The sequence below is a fragment of the Myodes glareolus genome, chromosome 1 (assembly GCF_982192425.1).
Source record: "Myodes glareolus chromosome 1, mMyoGla1.1, whole genome shotgun sequence".
Classification (NCBI taxonomy): domain Eukaryota; kingdom Metazoa; phylum Chordata; class Mammalia; order Rodentia; family Cricetidae; genus Myodes; species Myodes glareolus.
Genome location: NC_142026.1, coordinates 133966715 through 133991162, shown reverse-complemented (window position 1 = coordinate 133991162; position 24448 = coordinate 133966715). Strand labels below are relative to the sequence as shown.

The 24448-nt window shown below is 44.2% G+C and overlaps 1 protein-coding gene across 3 annotated transcripts in view; it reads right to left on the bottom strand.

Moving 5' to 3' along the window:
* Positions 1-24448, bottom strand: part of Tulp4 (TUB like protein 4) — a 160592-nt gene that overhangs the window by 5553 nt on the left and 130591 nt on the right. For all 3 annotated transcript variants that reach the window (XM_085687695.2, XM_085687702.2, XM_085687708.2), the window contains exons 8-14: positions 23255-23479; positions 21990-22224; positions 14506-14650; positions 11790-11934; positions 10059-10152; positions 5625-5768; positions 1211-3726 (exon numbers count right to left, since the gene is read on the bottom strand). In XM_085687695.2, the coding sequence (XP_085543821.2) occupies positions 1211-3726; positions 5625-5768; positions 10059-10152; positions 11790-11934; positions 14506-14650; positions 21990-22224; positions 23255-23479 (3504 nt within the window). The remainder of the gene's footprint in view (positions 1-1210; positions 3727-5624; positions 5769-10058; positions 10153-11789; positions 11935-14505; positions 14651-21989; positions 22225-23254; positions 23480-24448) is intronic.

Sequence of the window (24448 nt, the reverse complement as noted above, 5' to 3'; positions counted from 1 at the left end):
CACAAGGCACACACGCATCTCTTTGTGGTCTTTCTCCCTTTTGTGAAAGACACATGACAACAGTTACTTCCATGTCTCCCAATACTCTTAATTTCATAAGAATAAACACTGGCAAGCTTCCTGTAAAGTACTGATAAACATTTTAGGCCTGTAGTTAACATACTCTGTAGAACCACTCAACTTTGCTTGTGTTAAATAAAGGTAGTTGCAGACTTGAGAAGTAAGGACTGTGTTTCAGTAAAACTTTATTTACAAACACAGGAAAGGGGTTAAGCAGATCCATGGGGCAGTCTGCCAAGTGTTGGCTTAGAAACTTCCAGGGACACAGCAGACAGTAAAAATATTTGGTAAATTAATTAAGTAAAAATGAAATTTTAAAATGGATGGACTTCTCAGGATGGTCAAGAGGTGAAATGAGGTGGTAGGGTTACAGAGGCCATCCATGTTGTAAGAAATACTATTTGTCTTCTATGCTCCTCATCTGTACTAAGAGGAGACTTGCCTTCTATTAGAGACCTGTAAGATGAATTAGCAATAAACAGAAATAAGTAAACAACTAGGCAATTAAAACATTTAGGATTTTGGAGGAAGGGCTCAGTCATGAATCACTTACTGACATAATGTAGTCACCAATGCCTACTCCATAAATTGGAAAGTGGGGACAGTTCTCATGTGCACATATGAGGTAGGGGACACAGCTGAGAAGGAAGGGGTATTGTATATATTGTATCTATCCAATTTGCATTTTCTTAGGGAAGCAAAGCCACAAAATGAAAAAGCAGGAAAGAGATAACCAGGTTCACCAGCTACTGTGGGAAGCAGGTAGCACAAACTACTAAAGAGTTACACAGGAGGAAAGCAAAATATGATGGCTAAAATAGAAATATTAATAAATAAAAGTATACGCTCTTTTAAAATATAATGATGTAAAATATTAGAAAATCCCAAACTCTAGAAGACACCTGCAACTGAATGAAGAGTTGGTGGTGAGGGGATGGTTTTCTTTCTAATCTCATGCAATCATCTGACTAATGGTATATGCATCACTTAGATTTAAAGTACATCAGAAGGTTCTCTGAGAATCAGAACCTGAACCAACTAGCTCCACCTGAGATTCATGAGACGTTTCCTGCTTCCTGCCTGGCTTTTTAAGGGCTTGTTCCTTCAGTCCACAGCATTGGCCCATTTGTTCAGTGGCTAGTCTCCTTACCTGCCGTCCCTCCAGCTCGATCTGGAAGTTCTTGGCAGATTCCTGGGTCACCCTTCCTCCAAAATCCAGCTGGTACACCTGTGTGGCTTCGTTCCACAGAGGCTGTTTGTTGGCCATTACATACACGAAGCCTTGGCTGCCCAGTCGCCCGTCTTCCTTCTCACTGGCTTTGCGGCACTTGAATTCCTCCAGCTCACTGGCTGTACGCAGGCTCCTCTTGCTCTTCCACCCCTTCTTGCTGCCCTGGCTTTGGTTCATCAGCTCGTCTCCGCTGATGAACAGCTCGGGCTCACTCTCTGAGCTGTCCTGGAATTCGTTTGTCTTGTTCAACTTCTTGGATTTCAGTTGGTCTTTCTGACTTTTCACTTTCTTCTTCTCTCTCCCCAGGCGAGGGCTGGAGATGAGAGAATTAAAGTCACTCAAAGCCCGTGCATCCTTTTTGACTTTGCCCTCAGTGATGGCCTGAACATTTCCTTCCTCTGCTCGGCTATCCAGGCGCTTCCGGTTCTTCTTTCCAAATTTTTCTGTTCTCTGGGGGACAGGGCTTTCTGTTAGAGAGAGGACTTCTTGGAAATTGTCCGCAGTCTCTACCATCACTTCTGTGCCCATGTGGCCTTGGAGCTCTGCCGGTGGTGGGGACACAAGAGGCTTCTCCACCACTAGATGGGGCTTGGAGGGGAGAGTGCCCTGGGGATTCTGCATGGGTGGGCAGGTGCTATAGGAACTCCAAGGGTGCAAGGCGATGGGTGGCAGCTGTAAACTGGAGCATGTGCTGCTTCCTGGGTATGTGGGGGGCAAGGTGCAATAGGAAAGACTGGGTGGGTATGCTGGCTGAAGTACAACAGCAGACTCCTGTTGTGCAAACTGTGCTGGGGACAGGGCATCTTTAGGGGAGCACGGAGCTTGTACTCCAGGCAAAGAGGGGTTGTTATAGCTGCCTGGATATGGCACTCCCATGCCATAGCCTGTCTGGAAGGTGGCAGTAGGGCTGGACGGAGATTTGGGAGACACAAAGGGCACTCGAGCTACATCCAGGTGCTGGCCTTGCCCTAACATCAGGGGGGACAGTTTTAAGGGGTTGGGCACTGCAGTTTGTGCTGTCCTTTCCTGAGGAACCCAAACATCCTCACCCAGCACAGGGTCCCAATGGTAAGGGGGAGGCCGCTTCACTGTAACAGTAGCTTCAGGAAGTGGGGGATGCCTCAGAGGCTTCTCCAGCTGACAGTGCTGGGACAGGGCCTCATCCTCCATGAAGGCTGAGTTGACATAGTCAGTACGATCACGGGAGGTGTCCGGAGGGCTCAGAAGGTTGTAGGAGGACTGGGAGGCTAGTGGGGAGGTGCTGATACCATGGGCCAGGGATGCACCTGGCTGTGAGCTGGACCCGGCTCCACTGCACTGGCTGCAGGTATACAGGGCAGGTGGAGGCCTTGTTGGGAGCTGTGCCACTGCCCCACTAGGGCCACCCTTAGGTTTGACCAGGGGCTGCAGTGGGGCGCGGGAGTTGTCAGCCAGCTGGGCCATCTTAAGCGCAACTTCACGGTTGTTCCTTCGCAAGGTGGCATGGATGAGACTACTGTCCAGTCTTTGAGTGGCACTCCGTCCCTGTGCCAGCTGACTAGCAATTTCAGGATATGGAGGTGGATCCCCTGTGGGGATAGAGTATCGAGGGACAGTCAGGCGATTCAGAGTGGCACTGGTGCAGGGTTGGAGAACCTTCTTCTCGGTGGCTGTGAGTCTCAAGGTGGCAGAACTACCTGGGCCAGGAAGAGTGTAGGTGTTCTGGGAACAGAGCATCCGAGTGCGAGGCCGGCATACCTCTTCCACATTGCCACTGCTGTCAAAGGTGGTGATCCTCTCATAGCCTAGGGGAGGTTGGTAATGTGCTGCTGGAGAGCAGAGGGAGAAGTCACCTTTCTTCAGACACACATCCACTGGAGGCTGTGGTGGTGGCAGAGGAGGTGGGGGTGCTGCTGTGGTGGGGGCAGCAGGAATTGTTCCTGGGTATGGGGGTGGGGGATTCATCTTTGCCACCTGGACCTCCTGGGGGGCACTGAAAACCACTGCATCCCCCTCGGCTGCCAGCTGAAGCACTGGTCGCAGGGACTTGGCTGACTTCTGCAGGTGCTCATGGTCTCGATCTCCATGGTCCACTACAGACATCTGCAGAGGCCCCTGCGGTGGTGGCGGTGGTGGAGGTGGCGGCAAAGGCAATTGAGGAGGATTCTGAATGATGCGGCCCATTTCTACACCTCCAAAAATCACCTGTCCAGGATTGGGGTACCGACTGGAAACTGGGTATTGGGTGGCAGCATCACCTGCATGCTCTACTGCCCCTACAGCTGTTGTCTGATTGGTCAAGACATCCAGCTGCACATTTTGATTGGCCAGCAGGGATTGTACCAGCCCTATGCTCTGTGTGGGGGACAGAGCTTGAGCCGAGCTGTGGATTGGTGCAATAGGGATGTTCACAGTACAAGGTGGGTTGTTTTCAGGGACACCAGATGATCCAGTAACTGGAAGAAAATCAGAACAAAGAATTGGTTGCAAAACAATGCTGTGGAATTGGGTCAGAATAAACAGCATGCCTGGACTTATCTGATCTTTTGTAAGCAAAATGCAACTGTTAAGACTGAGATGCCCTTGCTGGGAGACAACAAGGCTATTCACAAAGCTTCCCTAACATTTCTGGAAGGACACATGGCCAACCAGAGTCTGCAACCTAGCCTGCCTGCTCAGTGTGGGCTGAGGCATTTTCAGAACATCTCAATGAATATGTCTGAACATTCTGAAATTGGTACCATGTGCCTGAATACTACCATCATACATAAAGAACTCTTTAATGGTTATACTCATAAAATGTCTATATAAAATAAAGTGGAAAAACCAAAGAAAAGAATTCCCTAGAAATATGTGTATTCACTGAATGACCTTTTCCTATTTACTGCTTTTTAGCATTTCAAACAGGGTTTAAGGAACAGCCAACCAAATACAAACATGTGATCATTTCATTCACTATTCAGTGATCACTTCACATATCATGAAGTCAACAGTGACTGTGGGAAGGGGCTCAGAACCACAGTCTGTGCCCTTGTCGGCAGTGGGACTAACTCCAGTTTTGCTTCTCTCAGCTCAGGGACTTGGCTGTGTCTCTTCCTCAGAGTACATTGTCATAGGTCCAGAGCCTGGAACCTGGTGTTAATGCTGCATAGCAACAAATAATTGAGCAGCAAACAGGATCTAACAGGCTCACTGTATAGGTTGGCCTGGCCTGGGGCCTCCACTAAGATAGCTTATCCTCTGGTTGCAGGAATCTGAGTCTGCCTCAAGCTTCCTATCCTTCCTCTGCTGATCTCTCTTTGAGATCGCCTTTGGTCTCCAAGGAGCAATGACTTCAGGTATTTCCCTCTCCATCCTCTCAACTGAGGACTACACACAGCCACCGCAGCAACTGAATGCAAAAAAAGTTGCTTACTGCATTTGGGAGAACAGAGAGGTTGTCCAAGGGAAAGCATATGCTGCATCTAAACTGGAGACTCTGAAATAGCAGAGCATGTGTCAAGCCTAAGTCCCCAAAGTTTACTCACCAAAGGGTGGGTATTGATGCTGGAAGACTTTGCTTCTACAAAATTACAAGTGGCTTGTACTTAAAAGGGGGGGGGGGTGTTTCTCAAGTGCCCTTGAACAACTGAGAACAGTTAAGAGACAACTCTCTAGCAGTCAGGGGAAAACATTCTGATCTGTAAACAAAACAGAACCCTTTAAGAATCCCCCACTACAGTAACCAAATCTCAATGCCCACAGTTTATCTCTAACTCAAGCCAGGCCTCTGTGAGTTAGAGATAAACTGCACAGTGGAAAGGGTATTCAAATGCAAAGGCTCTGAGTCCTAGAGACAGGTCAGGCTTCAGGAGCTGGAACCTGTGTGCACTGCAGGTCTCTAGAGAGAAGCTCTTTAAGCAGGGATAAAAAGGGTGGAGGCTAGGCGGGACCCTGAGACAGAGTTTAGTTCTGATTTTACATAGCGCTTCTAGTTTAAGTTCCAGCCTCTAGGTTCCTGCTTTGAGTTCTTGTCCTGAATTTCCTGTGAGCTGAACTAAACCCTTCCCCCACAAGTTGTTTTTGGTCATGTTTTTATATGAGCAGCAGAAAGCAAGGAATGACAATATGATATGAGAAGTACTCTGTGAATTGTCACATGTCACTACCACCTTAACCGTCCATGCTCTGCAAGTTTCTCTTCTGCCAAAAAGCACGTACTGTGGATTTCCTCTCAGATATACCATGTCTCCTAAGCTTAGAGTGAGGTGGGCCTTTTCAAACTGTGCCAACAACCAGACTCAATGACTTACCACTCTACCCCCTTGCGTGATATACAAAGAGAGGGACTATAATAGACATATACGTGACACACCTGGTAAATCATCCTCATCTTCACTGAAAACATTTGGGTTGAAGACAGGTAGATTAATATAGTCCACGGAGATCTTCCTAACTTCTGGGAGATAAATGGTCATCTGCCGCGGCTGGAGATGCAGCAGGCTAGTTTTATAGATTACTAGTGGGAGAAAGGAGCACAGTTAATGAAGGCATGCCAACGGAGAGCCAGAGTCAGCAGTGATGGAGAAAAGAGAGAGGGCCATGGATCCCTCTGTTGGCAGGCAGATCTACACAGGCTGGACCAGGAGCAAGCACAGCTCTTAGCTTCTAATGATGTATATAGAGCCATGTGGGATTGGCAAATTCTTTGTCTACAGAACCACAGATTTTAAATGCCAAAAACATACCTCAGACTTAAATCATTTCTTGCAATGATCAAATGCAGGAAGAATACATCTTTAAGAGCTTCATTTGCAACCAGAAGGATAATTTAGTTGAAACAGTAGTGTCATGAGTGCCAAGCTCAGGAGCTATTTGCCGTCCGTGGGACCAGACACCACGGATGCACAGAGAGCTGCTGCCGCCAAGACTGAGGCCTTATCTCACTGTCACCTTTGGGGTCTGCAAGGGACTCACAGGCACTTCCAGAAACAGACAATTATAAAAAAGCCTAAGTTGCAAATGAAATAAAGATAAAATTAATTTAAAAATGATGAATCTGAGTTTCATAAGCAGGTAAAAACAAGGTTAGTTTTTGTCAACTGTCTCTTACGTCAGATATTTATTAATTGTGTATGTGTGTTTGTCTGTATGCACATACATACAGATATATGTGTTCCATGACACATGTGTAGAGGTTAGTTCTGTCCCATTTGGAGATCAAACTTAAGTTGCCCAGCCTTTGCACAAATGCCTTAAATCACTGAGTAACCCTACTGGCCCAACTTTTATGTTTGTTTGTTTGTTTGTTTATTTAGTATTTTCGAGACAGGGTTTCTCGTAGTTTTTGGTGCCTGTCCTGGAACTAGCTCTTGTAGACCAGGCTGGCCTCGAACTCACAGGGATCTGCCTGCCTCTGCCTCCCGAGTGCTGGGATTAAAGGCGTGCGCCACCACCGCCCGGCCAACTTTTTTGTTTAAAACTCTTTCTTGCGAAACTGTACACAGAGACACGTGTATTCAGCATTTTTTCAGTAAGAGAAGCCACATCCTCTCCTTGTCCCCTAACTAGCCCGGCTGACAAAACACTGAGGGTGATACAATAACCCTCCTGACCCGTCACCTGACCTCCCAGTGTATACATCAAAGACTGACCTACAATTCCCAACTGTCCTGAGGGCTTCAGCTCAGTTTGTTCCCCACTGTTGACACTGCCTTCTTGAATGCCCTCTGTCCGTCTGGACCTGCCATCTGCCTTCTCATTCATTCTCCTGGACTTCGTCCTGCCCTTTGCCTCTGCAGCTGGACAACTGAGTTCAACTGAGGTAGAGGTATAGTGTTATCCTCATATGTAACATCTTCAAAACTAAGATTAGCACTGTTACTCAGGGGATATACCAAGTGAAATTCTAAGCATCCTAAATAATCAAAATATCAAATCTCAGAAGGACTTAAGAAACGTACAGCGTGAGAGAAATATTCAGTTGCTCAGAATACTTAATGGTCAATGTAGTAGGAGATGTCATCCAACATTCTTGAAATCCGTATAGACGTGTTCTGTGATCCAAGCTGACACGTGCTTGATGTGAGATATGTGAACCTAAATGTACATCTGAGTTCTGCAGTGTGGGGACTGCCTGGAATGATCTAGTCTTTTTCCTCCAGTTAGAATTGAATCTTTTTAAAACTATTTTGTATGTGTGGGTGGGTGGCGCACACTTTTAATCTTAGCACTCCGAAGGCAGAGGCAGGCGAATCTCTGTTAGTTTGAGGCCAGCCTGGTCTACAGAGCTAGTTCTAGGACAGCCAGAGCTATTACACAGAGAAACCTTGTCTCGAAAAACAAACAAACAAAAAACCAAAAAAAACACTTTTTTTTAAATTGAGGATTACAAACATTACTTGCCTCCAGGGGAGAAAACCTAGGTAGACTGCAATAACAACGGGAAACTTTATCTTTTTTTTTTTTTAAGATTTTATTTATTATGTGCTCTGCCTCCTTGTGTGCCTGCAGGCCAGAAGAGGGCACCAGATCTCATTGCAGATGGTTGTGAGCCACCATGTGGTTGCTGGGAATTGAACTCAGGACCTCTGGCAGAGCAGCCAGTGCTCTTAACCGTTGAGCCATCTCTCCAGCCTCAACTTTATCATTCTTATGATTACCTTTTTACTGTATGTCCCCTTTAATTTAGCTTTTATACAGCTCTTAAGTGGTGTGAAAAATTGAAGAAATTTCATGGGCCCGTCTCAGATACCATGGCTCTGTGCACCCCCATGGTCATAGGCCCTCATAGGTCTAGAGGTGACAACAAATGTGAGCAGGGCCAGGCACAGCAATGAGCTTCTGGGACCACCAGCAGAGAGATCAACTTCATATGGGACATGACCCTGGAGGTGTGGGCTTCTCACACTAGATCAGCAGAGGATGCAAGTTCAACAAAAGGGTGGAAGGCTAAACAGTGAAAGAGGAGGAAGGGGAGAATGGTGGTGGAGGGGGTGGGGCCAGGAGGAAGCAGAAAGGTCAGTAACAAACTGGCTGCCATAAAGAAAGAGGCTAACAAGGACTAAGCCAGACCCTCTTTATACTGCGTGCGTGCACACGCTTCCCCCCCCCCCCCCCGTGTGTGTGTCTCTGTCTTTCCCTCTCTTCATGGGCTAAGTCTGTTCTAATTGAAGGAAAAATATTATTAAACATAGGGAACACTCACTTCCTAAGCCCATCAGCACATCATATATTGTATCTGAAAAGATTAACAAGGTGACATGAAGAGTAGACTTTCTTGCATCCAAAAGCTGACTTCTCTAATATAATCAAATGAAAAATTCTTTAAGCTTGGCAATAGCAACCATATGGACTGAATGATCTTTTTAAAAAGTCAATGATTAATGGCCTGGAGAGTTGGCTCAGCAGTTAAGAGCACTGGCTTCTCTTCTAGAGGACCCAGGTTTAATTCCCAGCACCAACATGGCAACCCATAACTGCTTGTAACTCCAATTCTTCCAGGGGATCCGACATTCTCACACACATATTGGTAGGCAAAACACCAATGCACTTTTTAAAAAAAGAGTAAATGATTAGGAGAACAGTGAAGCTTTTCTCTTGACACTCTACCAGCTCACACTGGAACAGCATGGGCCCCCAAGACAACCACTACTCTGTTTTAGCAATCTTAGTGGCTTAGCTGTGGATCTACTTATCGCAGGAGAAGGGCAGAATTTAGTAACTAACTAACTTTCCACCCCAGTTCTTTCTCCTGGTCTTTATTTTAGGAAGCCTAAGTTCCCAGTTTACTGAGATGGAGGTGATGATAGTTAAACAGGCTGGTAGGACAGAAGTGGACACTTCTATGATCATCAGAGTTTCCAGGTCATTGAAATGTTGTGAGGAATTTCCTGTGTAGGCAAGAGAGCTGTACTGTGAAAAAAAAAAAAGCGGGGGGGCAAACAAAAAGGAAACTGTTCGTGTGATAAAACTTAACATTTATTGCATAAGCCAAGTGCATACTGCCACCTCATTTCCTCATATTATATGTAGCAAGCCTTACTGAGTATTTTTTTGTGAGTTTGAGAACTATATCCAATTCAATTTTATGTTCTTTGCTTTAATTTTATTTGAAATAAAAACTTCAAAATGAAAACTCTAAGCAAGCGCTGTTTTAATAAAAAACACCTGTAGGCACATAGAGCAGCAATTAGTCTTTGGATTTGGGGTGAGGGGATGGTGTGAGAGATCACACCTAGAGCCTCAAGCATACCAGGCAAGTGCGCTGCTGCTGCACTTCATCCTAAATGGATTCTTAATGTTTGGTTTTCAAGAATAATTTTGTAGGTCTACCTAGGACACAACTTCTGTAGACAGAATTGTTGAAGAACAATCTCATTCGGGTGCAGAGAACGCATGCTGGATTAAGGGCCAAGGCCTATCTGGTCCCACTGAGAGAAGCAACCCAGGAACTTCTTGGTCTTCAATGCCCTTTCCCTTCTCTTTAGAAGTTCACTGGAACTTGAATCTGCTCACAATGGCCGAGTGTTTAGAACTCCTCCAGGGCTTTCCTGGAGAGGTTAGCTACTTTTACTAGTTTCATAACACAGAGTTCATAGGGAAAAAAAAAAGAATGAAAGGGCCAGGGACAAGAAACAATGAGCACAGGTTTGTTTGTCCGACATCACAGTGGCTAGAGTCAGGAGACAGACACAACAATCCTAGACTGTCTTAAGAGCTCATGTTTTAATCTAAGCGGTCACAGGCTGAAATTGTAACTTTTATTGATTTCCGAAGAGGGCAGTAAGAAAATGGAAGGAGTCTTTACCTGCACCAAGGTTGGTTGGCAGGAACGCAGCCAAGCCCACAATCTTAAATTTGGTTCCCCAGATATTGGATGTGACCTGAGCAAGATAGTTGTGCTGTGGGGAGAAGAGGGAAGAAAAGGAAGAATCTCAGTCTGTTTTCACATTGTCTGTTGTTCACTTAGTACTTAGGGCTAACATGAAAAGTGCTGTAAGCAGACACTGCCAGGAACAGCAGAGATTAACTAGAACACAATGGGCTCTCATGTCCACTGGTGGTCCACTGAGCTGGGAGCGAGTGCTCACTGTTCCAACATGTCCATGTGTTCAGTTTGAAGGGGTCACCAGCAGCTAGAGAGACGGCTCAGCAGTTCCAGAACCCACATCAGGTGGCTCACAACCACTTGTAACTCCAATTCCAGGGGATCTGGCCTCAATGGGTGCATGTATGCACCTAAATGCATACAAGCATGTATAAATACATAAATGAATAAACCTTTATAAAAGTTATTAAAGGGCTGGGGGTGTAGGTCAGTTTGCAGAATGCCCACCCAGAATGCATGAAGCCCTTGGTCGATTTCCACCTCTACACAAACTTGGCCTGGCCATACAAGCCTGTAATCCCACCACTGCGGAGGTTAAGCTGAAAGGATCAGAAGTTCAAGGTCATCTTGCCTACACAACAAGTTTGAGGTTACCCTGGGCTAGCGGAGACCCTGTTTAAAAAAAAATTCTTTTTAAAGGCCATCAAAGTTCAGAGTAGTGATATATGCCTATAGTTCCAACTAGCGAGGAGAAAGTGGAAATCTGAGGCCAGCCTGGACTAAAAAGCATGGCTTCATCTCAAGAAAAGTAAGAAAATAAAGTAGGTATGGAGGACTGTATTCTCAGCAATTGGGAGGCTGAGACAGGTGTCTACTGAGTTCCAGATCAGTCTGGGTTGCTAGCGATAGCTAAAACAAACAAACAAATCAATTAATTATAGGAGAGAGTAATAACAACTTAATATAAAATAATGAAAACATAACCTAAAATAAAATAAATAAAATTTTAAAGGTAAAAAGGCCACCAAAGTGATGGAATACAATTTTGTTCATTTCTCCTTTTTATCACTGATAGATTCTGCAGATGGCAGCTGAATTCAAACAATTATGTCCTTAAATCTCTCAATTATTCAATTTAAAATGAAAAACATTTTAAAAAGTCATTGCTATGCTCAAGGTGGGTGTGAGTAAAATACAGATGGGAAGAAGACAGCTTCTGGAGGAACTTACGACTAAGGATGGATAATATGGCTGTCCCTGGTTTGTATGCAAAGGGTCTGAAGGCCATCAGAAGGGGGATAGGCACCACACCTGCTGGCTGGGCCAGGGCAGAAGCCTTCACAGAGAAGGTACAAACTGACTTAGGGATGGAAGTGGGGGTAAAATAAAGAGATGGAGAGGTGACTCAGGGCACAAAGGTTGAGGAAGGCAGGCAAGACCAGACTGTGGGACTACAGCCAGCATTCCCTTCCTAGAACTGAGGTGTTACTGCAGGACTAGGAGGCAGAAGTGAAGAGGGAGTGTATTTCAGTCAGAGTTCCCTAGGAGGAAGAGTCCAATAACAGAAAGGTACATGGAACAGGGCCACACAGTGTGCATGCAGGTGCAGCAATGTACAAGACAGGCAAGTTGGGAAGGACAGTGGTGCTTCCAGGCAGCCTGACGTTATAGACAGCATTGGAGGTGTCACTGTCAGCTATGCACTTCTACCTGACTGATGTCTTCAAAAGGAAACTCTCGCCGAGTCAGGCTGGGCGAGCCCATGGAGGGCTTGCGCATGGGCAATCTGGGAGATCGAGAAATCTCTTGAGCAGCCCGGGGCAGCTTGGGTGATTTTCGGGCCTCTATGCTGATCCTGTGGAAACAAGGACAGAAGGGTGAGACAGGCACAGAGGCATGCATCTTGATCTAGAACTCTTCTTTCTCTTGACACTCAGCTGTAGATGTTGGCTCTCAATGCTCAAGGCCCCTAATTTCTCAAAGCACTCTTGCTTTTGATTTAGGAAAGAATGCCAACTAAACACCAAGTAATATATACAGAAATCAGACTAAGTGATTCATCTGTAAGAACGTAGAGAATGAACACTCACTAGCTACTGACTTACAGTAAGTTTAGAAGTCCACATGCCTTCTGACACAGGTCTGCAGAATCAGCCCTGGGAAAATGGCAGGAAGACTGTTTTTCATCCTATGATCACTGTGATTTATAAAATTCCTTGTATGTCAGCTTGAATTTTAGCAGATTATTTAACACTGACACCTATAATATTTAAGTCAAATAACTGAATACAAAGCTTTTCTATTGCCTCTGATTCCATGGTCTCTCTCTACTCCTTTGTCCACAATGTAAATACACAGGTGTTTAACCCCAGTCTACCCAAGAGATGGAGCTATGGAACAACTATGGTGAGGTTATCATGTCCTGTGAGAAAAGCACATGAAGCACCAGAAACACTGTTTTCAAATTTGGTAAGATACTTGAGGCTCCAGAGAGATGGGAAGATGAGGGATGGAGTAGCATGCTAAGACCATCAGCTCAGCTGCTGTGCAGAAGGAGCTCCAGCGAGAAGAGAACGAGAAAAGGAAAAACCAGTCACAAAGATATTTATAGACAAAATGTATGGCAAATGATCTCTCTGCTTAGGAAGTGGAAAAAGCCAAACACAATACTACATGTTCATAATTTTACATGCAGTTTAAACAAACTTTAGATGAAGAAAAAAAAACCGATGAATCACATTACTGGAGAATCTGGATAGTAAAAATAATTGTTTTCTCTTCATTCATATCATATTCAAATGTTAGCTTGAATTTAGTGTGAAATTTAGTCTGAGATTTAGTGTGAAAACTCTAATTTTAAAGCTACAGGAAGGAGGCTCATGGTCTTAGGACGGACAAAGGTTTCTTAAGAGCAACACTGATTACAAATGAACCTCATATACTGGACTATCTAACAAAATGTATATCTGACATGAAGTCCTCTCTATGCTACAACTCAATAAAAAATTCAATAAAAAAATTAAGGAAAAATCCAATCAGACACTTCACCAAAGACAGCTGGCACACACAGGGTAAGTGCTCAGCTCAGCATCATCATCCCTGGAGATACCATAGTCAAACTCGGAGGTCAGACACCATACACATCCACCAGAATGGATAAAACTTTCCTAAAGTGACAACAGAGCCGGAAGTGAGATCGGGAACTGCTGGAATTCTTAAACACTGATGCAGAAATTTAATTTGATACACTCACCTTGTAATGCTACTTGGCAGTTTCCCACTGAGGTTTAAAATGTATTTAATTCATGACCCTGTAACTCCTTTCCTAAGAATATATGCAAGAGAAATGAGTGCAGTATATCCCAAAAGATTTGCACAAAAATGTTTATAATGGGTTTATTCATCACAATCCGAAACCAGGGACTATCAAATATCTATAGATTGGCAAAGTAGCATATTGTTATAATAGAATAACCCTACAATGTCATTTAAAATAAAAAAAAAGCTAACAACTGATACCCATGATACTGTGCTGAGGGAAAAAAGAAAAGCTAAATAAACAGTACCCATATTCATATTAAATTCAACAGTAAAAAGAAAAAACAAAACAAAACTATAGCAACAGAAATCTTACTGACTGCAAGAAACACAAAAGACCTTTCAGGATGATGGGCATATCCTTTATCTTGAACTGGTGGGGACACACTGGTGATCAATTGCCCAGTGAATCAGTTGTTTAAAAGATGGGCATCTGGCCATGTGTAGGGTAGTATGGTAATCACCCTCTTGGTTTGCATGCTGTCTCAGAACTGTAAACAAGCAAGAGTCTGTCCACCCACAGCAAGTGTTGTCTGTCCAGTCACATAGCCATGACAGCAAGAGGAGTAAGACAATGCTCTTCCAGATGGTGACACCAGCTCTTCTGCTTTCAGACAACGTTACAGACACAGAACTTGGCACTCTCTTCAATACAACATGTTTACTACAAAACCTTGTTTTGTGAAACAGGAAGGGAAAATAAACAACCTGGGAAGCAAAGACTGTTCTAAGTCACCTACCTTCAGTGACCTAGGAAGACCTAGTAAAATCTTAAGGCCTTAGCATACCTCCTTTCTATCCCGGAGGAGAAAGGTGGGAAGGAAGGAAAGGAAAGTTGTAATTACTCCGGATAGAATCGTGCAGAATGAAGAGGGATGAGAAAACAAAAGCGGAGTTGATCTTGCTGCTGGGCAAGGGTGAACTTCCTTTCCTTCCTCTTCTCAAGGTAGTCAGGTTCATTTGGACAGAAAAGGTCCTAGAATTGTGCATCAGTCTAGACCTATGGGACTTCAGAATGCTTATTACTGTCAGTTTCAATGGAACTCTGTTTCCAGAACCACCAAGTCATGCCACACTGGAGGCATAACAAAGAGATACATACTGTTACCTTGGAAGTTTGGGCGATTTGCTAGCTCTGGAAATTTTGGGAGACTTCTTGGCAGCCCAATCATCACTCAGTTCAATGTCACTGGAGTCCGAGCAGTTGCAGCTGTCAATCACAGTAGAAATCAAGCTGTTTCCATAGATCTCATCTGTAAGAAACCAATCATCAGGTGTAAGCAGCTGTTACTGCTACATAGGATAGGCTGACTTTTTGGCTTCCTCATTATGACAGAGGTTGAAATAGAAAACAGTCCTTTTCCTTTTACATTTTTATGCTCTTTTCTAAGCAGAAGTAGGCAATTTCTACAACTGTTGTTAAAATGGGTGATATTTTAGTGTCCCAGAAATATACAAAAGTGTTCATTATGTCAAAAGCTGAAAATGAAAAATTTACAATTGAGCCTCAGAACACTCAGGTGACTAACTACTTAGGCTTGTGCCAACTTTCAACTAGACTAGAAAACTAGGCTGAGGGCTTGTCCACAGACTTACTGGAACCTGAGTTCATGGCAAGGTCTCTGGGCAGAAGATTCCGCCTAGTACAGTTGACCTTGTCAGACAATTGAAAGGGAGACTCTGGGCAGTGAGGACTTGCTCTATGGATATTTAATATGGAAGCCATTCCTGGTAACTTTGCTAGCTGGCCAGCAGAAGGAATACTAGAGGCCCAAAGCAGAGGGTAAGACAGAGGGCAGAGAGTAGACACCCCACCACCAGAAGTCTCTTGTTCATTCCACCATGCCACACTCTCAAATTTCTTCTATTTGCCACCTAATCCCCAGTTTCACCTCATACCTCCTTTAATGTTAGTACCCATTCTTCAAAATTTGTTGTGCTGATAAAAAATTTCATGTCCTGAAGAGCTTCAGCAAGTAATCAAATTGCAACATTCAAAAATAATTAAATAATTCAGAGGAAATGACGTGATGCCAACATTTAAAACAGATGCTGACATTTCAAAGGATGCATTTGTTAACTCAAGCTTATTACTGAGTTTCTGAGTAGAGGGGGTAAGAGGTGAGCAGGAGCCTCTCTGTAACAGGGTTCTGCCTGTAACTAGAAAAGATGTTGGTGCCCCGTTCGTGTCACTTGTAATCCCGTTTTAAAACTATTTACCAAAGGAGAGGCACATACCTTGCATCTAGCAAGCCACTGTGCTATGTCAGAGCCTGATCACATAGAAAAGGTCCATACACAATGAACAGTGCTTTCTATGACTTAACGTACTAGTCACTGGACCAAAGGAAGCTTAGCCATGAGTCCAACCAGAGGCAGGCTCAGGGAATGGCTCTGTGTGTGAGAACTACACTTAGGGAAATAAGTCACACATCACTCACCCAGATTCCTCTCCCTGTCAGAGTTTCTGTCCCTAATTTTACTTCTCTTTTGCTCATAACTATTTTAAACTGTATCTCCCCAGCTAGTAGGTAAGCCACACAGGAATAAAAGCTGACTGTCATGCCTGCTGTGGGATTTGGTGAAGCATACAGAAAGGATAAATAAGGTTAAACCACATGCTTCCAGAAATTCTGTAGCATTAACTCATCATATAAGCTGTGATACAAACATCCGAGGTGTGGAGAAATGTGAACTGGAGTTGGTCTTTGAGGAACCAAAGACAACTAAAATATGCAACCTGAATTAGGTGCCTGGGCAGACAGCCCAGTCAGTAAAATGCTAGGTTGAAAACATGAGGACCTAAGTTTGACCCCTAAGACCCAAGTAATAGGCAAGGTGTGCTATGTGTGTGCAATCCCGGCCCTGGGAAGGTGGAGACAGGATGACCCCTGGGGTTCAGTAGCCAGACAGTTTGATCTAATTGGCAAGTATCAGATTTCAGTGAGAGACGGTTGTTTCCAAAACCAAGGTGGATAGATGTCTCCTGAAGGACACCTCTGCTTTTCACATGCATGAGCACACATATGTACCCTCACCACTGGCTGCTGATGAAACTGAACCCTTTTACTGAAAGCTGAGAGTATTAGTATCAGGAAAATATCAAAGTCCAGTTTTAGTTCTTAATATTTTCATAATGCCTCAGTATATCAGCTCTTCAGTTTTTCTAATCTATGGATTGAAGCTCTCCTTTTCCCTTCAGAATTTCACGTGAGTATAATGCTTTTTGATAATATAAATTCTTCATTCCCTCCAACTTTTACTGGTCCTAATCTCAAATTCATGTACACACACATACACACACACACACACACACACACACACACACACACACACACACCCTTCCCATGGGTATCTATATCCCCATGTCCAGTTAGAGCTGTCCATAAACATGTGGGCGCAGACTTGCCTCTTGAACATGGGTAACCTACCAAGCAGCTCATCCCTGAAAACACAAATGCAGGGGCCTAGAGAGTTCACTCGGTGGCTAAGAGCACTTTTGCTACTGCTGAGGACTTAGGTTTAATTCCCACCACCCACATTGTAGTTTGAAATTACCACAACTTTAGTTCTAGGTGATCCAACCACATTTCTGACCTCTATGGGCACTAGGCACCCACATGGTTCACATGCATACATACAGGCAAAACACTCATACACATAAAATAAATGTAAACAGAAAATTTTAAAAAGACAATGGATGTTCTCTCATGTAGAAGTTGTCAACTGCCTTTAGCTCCTTAACTCGGGATGGAGCCTTTTGAACTATCACTATCCATACAGGAATATTGATTTGTATGGTCCAGAAGACAGGATAGTTTGGTGACTCCTAGATTTTCTGTCCCCTCTTCCACAATGTTCTCTAAGTCCTGGATATAGAAGTTGTTTATAGATGTATAGAGGGATGGACACTTGTGCTGGTTGGTCTCTGTGAACTTGACACAAACCTTGGAAGAATGAATCTTATCTGTCCATCAGACTGCCTGTAGCAAGCCTGTAGTGTACTTTCTGATTAATGATTGACAGAGGTGGGCTCCCATCCCATCCCAGAGAGAATTCTGGTGCTTGAGCTGTATAAGAAAGCCAGCTGAACAAGCCATGGGCAGCAAGCCAGGAAACAGCACTCCTCTGTGGCCTCTGCCTCTGTCCCCACCTCTAGGTGTCTTCCCCGATTTCCCTTTATAATGGACTGTGTGGGGACATGTAAGCTGAAATGAACCCTTTCCTCCCTTCTTAGTAACTATTTTATTGCTGGAAAGAAACACCATGACTGAAGGAACTTACAAAGGAAGGGGCTTAATTGGAGGCTTGCTTATAGTTTAGCCCATCACCATCATAGTGGAGGGCATGGTGGCAGGCAGGCATCATACTGGAGCAGCAGCTGAGAGCTCTACATCTTTATTCAAAGGCAGCAAGTGAGGAGAGAGACAGAGACAGAAAGAGACATGCCCAGTGACACACCTCCTTCAACAAGGTCCTAACACCTAACCCTTCACAAACAGTTCCACTAACTAGGGACCAAGCATCTAAACCTATGGGGCCATTCTCATTCAAACCAACTCACTCGCAAAGGTGCTTTTGGTCACGGTCTTCTACCACAGCTGTAGAAACACTAGGGACACCACCACCCCACAGCCACTTATTCTCCACATGCTGACTAGCTCTTGTTCTCTTATAATCTCCAATTACTGCAAAAATAAACTTCTGTGAGGAGGAGTGAGAGCTGAGCTATGCTATAAGTCTAAGTATAAACATTTAGAAGGCAGTTGAATACTGTATAAATTCAACCAAATAGCAGTAGTGAGTTCTCCTCTAAGGTCTATCACCTCGCCAGCCCCATGTTCCTGGTGAACTTTGCAATACCAAAGCTGTGTTTCTTCCTCCTGAGTAAGCCTCAAATTCAATCAGGCACCTATTGGTTACCTCCAAGACATTAGCCATGTGTTGGCATATCCTGAGGGGCCAGTTGATACTGTTAATTGCAGAATTTACAGCCAGGTTTGATTCGTTCACAACATCTATCCCTTGGCTGCTTGCACAGCACCTAACACCATGTACAATGGCCATCAGGGACAACGTTTGCAGGTCAGCACCAGCTTGAGTTCTGCAAGTCCTGTTACTGAAATGTGTGGTGTCTTCAGCAATATGGTCTTGCCCTTAAGTTCTGGCAGGCAAATAAGAGCAATAGCAACTGGGGGTCTCTCGGGACCCCATCCCAGACTAACTACTTGAAGGGAGGTGTTCAGAGTCCCTTTCCATAGTGTGTGTGTATAGAAAAACTGCTCTATCCCCTTTTTAATTTTAAAAATTATATTTATTCAATGTGTATGTGTGAGGGCATGTGTATGTCATGGTGTGGCCGTGGAGGTGAGGGGAAAATGTCAGGGAGTCAGTTCTTTTTTCTACAGTGTAGTGTTCTAAGGGATCACACTCAAGTTGCCAGGCTTGTAGGCAGGCATCCTACAATCCTTCCTGAGTTATTTGCTGGTACTCTGAGGACACAATCCTTTAACCTAATAAATTACTCAACCTTAATTATCTCTTTAAAACTCTATGTCTCAGTAGAAGACCATAAGTTTAGCCTATGAAAGGCCGTGAAAGTTTAGCCTATGAAAGATCCCCAGCATCTCCTGCCACCAAAGATCTCTTTTTGAAAATTTGTAGACAGTGTATGTGTGTAAGTACATGTGCACATGGGTATGTTGAAGCCTGAAACTCACCAAATAGGTAAGACTGGCTAATCAGTAAGCCTTAGGGATCAGCCTGTCTTGACTTCCCTATCACTAGGACTACAAGTATTCTTGATCATGCCTGGCTCTGTGTGTGTGTGTGTGTGTGTGTGTGTGTGTGTGTGTGTGTGTGTAGTTATTTCTGAGGATCAAATTCAGGTTTTAATGACTGAATTTTCTAGCCTTCCAAATTTCTGAATTTTCACAAAAATTTTCTGGGACACATATTACACAGTATAAAAATACACACTAGTTACACACTTACACTTACACACACACACACACACACACACACACACACACACACACACACACAGTCTCCTGAATCCCAGGATGGCCTTGAATTGGACACACACAGTCTCCTGAATCCCAGGATGGCCTTGAATTGGCTATGCAGACAAGGATGACTCAACTCTTCAGATCCTCCTACTTTTCATTCTGAAATGTGAGGATTACAGACATGTTACTCTAGGCCTGGTTTATGGGGTCATTGAACTCAGTGTTTTGTGTGTGTGTTGGACAAGCACAATTTCCAGCCCCACCATGGTAATTCTAACTGTCAAGACACTTGGTGAAAATTTCTAGCGGTAAATCACAAAATTGAGTCCATAAAAATCCCCCAAGGGAAAGAAAGAAGAAAGAAAGAAAGAAAGAAGAAAGAAAGAAAGAAAGAAAGAAAGAAAGAAAGACAGACAGACAGAAACTCCCAAGGAACCCAGGTCCCACAGCAGACTTCAACAGTTATTATAAGAGTGAGTTTAGGACTTACAGTTAAATACACCTATCATATGGTCCAAGGGCCACATCTTGTGAAATAATGCTGTGCAGTCTAGGAAGGGTTAACTAGCTTCTCATGATGAGACAGTCCTGGCTTCTCAAAGTTACAAATCACCTCCATCCTCTGAGCTACTTTATATATACCATTTATTTGCCAATTAGTCATACTGTGCCTTGTGACACAGCTTCTATTTCTGTCATGAGGTGTTTGAATCTGATGAACTTTTCAAGTGCTTAAATTGTCCTGTGCTCTAGCAGGGTTCACAGGGGCTCAAGTATCATACAAAGTGGGCACTGACTTGGTGTTTGTATATTTACTTTATAACTTTTAATTATAAAATTATTAAGATAAGGCCAGGCAGTAGTGGAGCATGCTTTTAATCCCAGCACTCGGGAGGCAGAGGCAGGTGGATCTCTGTGAGCTGGAGGCCAGCTTGGTCTATGGAGCGAGTTCCAAGACAGGCACCAAAACTACACAGAGAAACCATGTCTTGGAAAAAAAATAAGATAATATACTTCATTTCTCAAAGAAGTGTTAGCAACTGAGCAGTCTGTATTTGGACTAAGCTGCCAGTATGAACATGAAAGAAAATCAGCCAGGTGGTTAAGTCAGGATGCAAGTAAGTCTGGTCTTGGGAGACTGCAGACCCTTCTGTAGAGGAATTCAGACACATGGAATAGAAAAACAAGCCCTTCACCCAAGAGACTTTAATTTTCAGTCTCAGCCTGAGTTCTCAGAGCTGTGCCTCGTGAAGGTCCCTGGGCGAGAGATGCAGAATGAGAGAGATGCAGGCTCCGAGGTTCCTGGTCCCTCCCTTCACCTTCCATCAGTACACTATCCTCCTGAAGCCACCTGTGCAACTTTCCGTTTGCCTTCCTGTACTTTCTGACTGCATGCCCTAAATTCTTCTACTTGTTCCCTCTTCTCTTGGTACTAGTCGATCATGCAAGTCAAAAGTCAGGACTAATGATGAACATTCAATGCCTTTGAAAACTTTATATTTTTTTTTGACTTTTTATTTTATATGGGAACACTAGTAGAGAACACTGCCATGGATGCTGTGATAATGCCTAACCAACATGGTTGTAAATACTGGCATTGCCAAGGGAGGCTTAGGGTGAAGAAGACCGCTTGCTTTAGGAATTAAGGAGACCTCGCTTCAGAGACACAACTGGAACAGTGAATTGGCACTAGCAATAGGCGAATATTAACTAATGAAACAAATCCAACATAAACAATGTTGTCTCAAGGCCTGGCACTTTGGAATGTAAAGATGACCAGTTCCCTCCCTCTAGGGAAAGCAGGATCCTGGGAAAGATGACTGCAGTGTGCCAAGTAGGACACTCTGACAGGAGATGGACACCGAGGTCAATGCTGTGCATTCTGTGGCTCTGTTCACAGGGAGGTGGCAGAATCTGTAAGCTACAGGTACTAGCAGGTGGATGGACATTTGGCTGGCAACTAATTGACACAAATCCCCACAGTCTCTTCCTGTGGGGGTCTCAGCATGGGATCTGGAGGAGAGGCCCCTTTAGAATGTCTAAGCACTGTTGCCCAAGAGGACTTCTACAAGAACAGAATGTTGTTTCATACTGGAACTAATGGATCAGAAAGAAACTTTCACTAGAACCTAACTTAAAGTAAGACAGTGCAACAGAGGCAAAAGCATAAGGCTGAGGTGGGCTGAAGGTCTGAAAAGCTGGATTCTGTCACCCTTCTGGGAAGGCAGGGACTTAATGTTTCTATTTCCCCAGTTTTCCATTAAGGTACTCAATGGATGCTTCACTCAATGACTGTGAGAGGGTCTACACTCAGTGCTAGAGGACTACACCAGCAGCTTTCTTTGGCACGGGAGCTGATGCTTGCTCACCCTGATACCCATGGAATGCTGTGAAAACCTCCCAACAAGAGCATTTAGACAACTGCCCACTTAAGTGGGAATCAGGAAATGGAGTAGCTATGAGAATGCTCACACTAACCAGCATGAGAGCATGTCTCAGAAACAGGTATTCTCAGTGCATGGCTCTAAGAGTGATATTCCACACCATAAAAGAAGGGTTGTAGTCCCTGTAGCAAGGGACCCACCTGATTTGCTGTCTGTCCGAGGGTCCATGATGACAAACTCTGGCCGCAGCTTGCTGATGCGCCTCCCTTTGAGAATGGGCACAAGTCCTCCCAGGTATTCAAGGTAGAGTGTGTAGCAAGGCCCACCAACCTCTGGGTCATCTTCTGTACGCTTCATGGTGCAGTGTAGCCGCTCATTGCCAGCTGAGGGGTAGCTGACAAAGTCTCGCATATTGTTGGGGTCTGGAATTGGGGGCTAGAGGCAAGACAGAGGCAGAAAAAAGCAGATCTGGGATTCCAGAAAGTACAGAGCAGACTACCGGCTTCTGTCACAGCTACTCTTGCAGCGTAGAGGCCACGCAGAGGTCAACTATCTGCTGCAGAATGGTGATTCAGAATTGTGAGGCTTCTAAACAATAAATAAGCCAAAGTCCCATTTGGACAATGAACTGCAACAACTGGTGACAGCTTGGACATCTATTTTTTTCTGATTTAATATACAAGAGTTGAGAACTGCTGATATACTATCAATATTGTAAGGTAATTTAGATAAGAGAACCATGAGACTCTAAAACTCTGGTTCACTAGGAGAAAAGTGATCAGTAAGTCTACCTAGAGACAGAATATGGAAAGGTCCTAGGGTATAAAGGTATAAAGTCACAGGAAGCTTCATGTGAGCAGAGACTGGCAGATCTATTTCACATGTTGCCTCTATAGAGGTATTTTCTGGGTGGTAGTCTGTATAAGAGATGGCTGGGGGCTGCACTATGTGGAGACACACTTAGTACAGAGCGAGGAACACAAGCCTGAGAACTGGTCTGAAACCAATCCTGACTAGTCTCATAACTAGTTATATAACATGCTACTTCCCTGATATGAATTTGTTTCCTAATTTATCAAGTGGAAACAATGATGTTAGAGTCTGTGGGAAGTCAAGACTAAACAAAACAGGCCTTTATGAAGTACTTGGTATACTGTCAGGTACTAAGTAAACTGTTCCTTTGCTCATCAGGATGACATACTAATCAAGCTGGCCAGAAAGGAAGCCAGTCACATAAAGCAAACCTCATGCGGACACTAACAGGAAGGCCAGTCAGGCAGGCTGCAGACAAAATAAGGACATGCTGGTTTCTGCAAAGCCCATGCAGCCAGCCCCAGGCTGCATGGGGAACTCTCATGGGGAAACAGAGAAGCCTCTGTGCTACCTCTGCTACCTCCAGTATCTCTCCAGTCTCTGGCAGAAAGGCTAGGAGGAAGGAAGAAGGGAAAGGGTGGGAAGACTCTACCTTGATGGTGGGAATGAAGGCAGTGGACAGGTAGGAACAGAGTCGAAGGGGCAAGGTCAGCTTGCTGACATCCTTATCTTCTCGAAGGGTGCTGGCAATGGCCTGCTGGCACAGTAGCTGGAGGCTGGACACTCGGTGTTCTACGCGAACCACATACAGGGCTGGTCCTGAGGCCATAAGCAGCCGGGAGTCACGATGGCCCCAACAGATGGATATGATGGGGCGCTGCCGGGAAAAGAGGTGGGTCAGCTATTGTTTCAGTAAAATTAAGTCATTTGACAGTTTGGAAGATTTTCTTTTTTAAGCATAGCAGAGAATATTAGCTCTATACGAACTGGTTTCTAAGAGCAGGGACAGTGGGTCTCAGGGCACACTCACCAATACTTCTTACCATAATGCTGATCATTTGGATCCTCAAATTACCCAGTGTTGTGCCATTGAATTAGAAGGTGATGAAGAGGTAAATCACACGACCTTTTTCCAATCAATTTTCCCAAAAGACAGCACTTCAAAGTCAAATTAACAATGGATGTGGGTCTCACAGCCATGAAACCTGGGACTAATCGCAACTTTAAGCCTCCTACTTTTCAGAGTCAAAAAGGAATGCTGTGAAGATTCTAAGAGAAGGTAGAACCATGGTCTTCTGGGACCCATTAAGGCTACAACTCAGGAATTAGGTCACTGCTCTTCTCAACTATCCTGAAAGCAATGGGCCAGGAATGGCAAGCAGACTTCTCTTAGCAAAGCAGTTCCTAGGGAAGACTCTCGGCGTTTATGAGGATCTTCTTTGAAAACTCAAGCTGCAATCCAAATATGCATATGTTACAAACTTCTTGTACTGAAATAAATCTCAAACTCAAGATTATTATCTAAGTACAACTATTATATAACCTGAGCAAGGCAGAAAGAGATGAAGGGCTGTGACAGAGAAACAGTGAGATTTGTTCATGCTGATCCACACAGATAGAATGCTAATTTAATGAGGTCTCTAGGGGTTTCAGAGATCACAACTGGAGTGTCAGATCTTTTATATGAATGACAGATAGGAACAGAATTTTCACAACACTTCTGTGACAAACATCAAGATAAAAGGAACACATAAAGACAATTTCTTAAAATAGCCCCTAGGGTCAGGGTTTCAGGTTCAAAGCAAAATGCAAGGCTGAAGATATTTATCTTGTACATTTATCCATG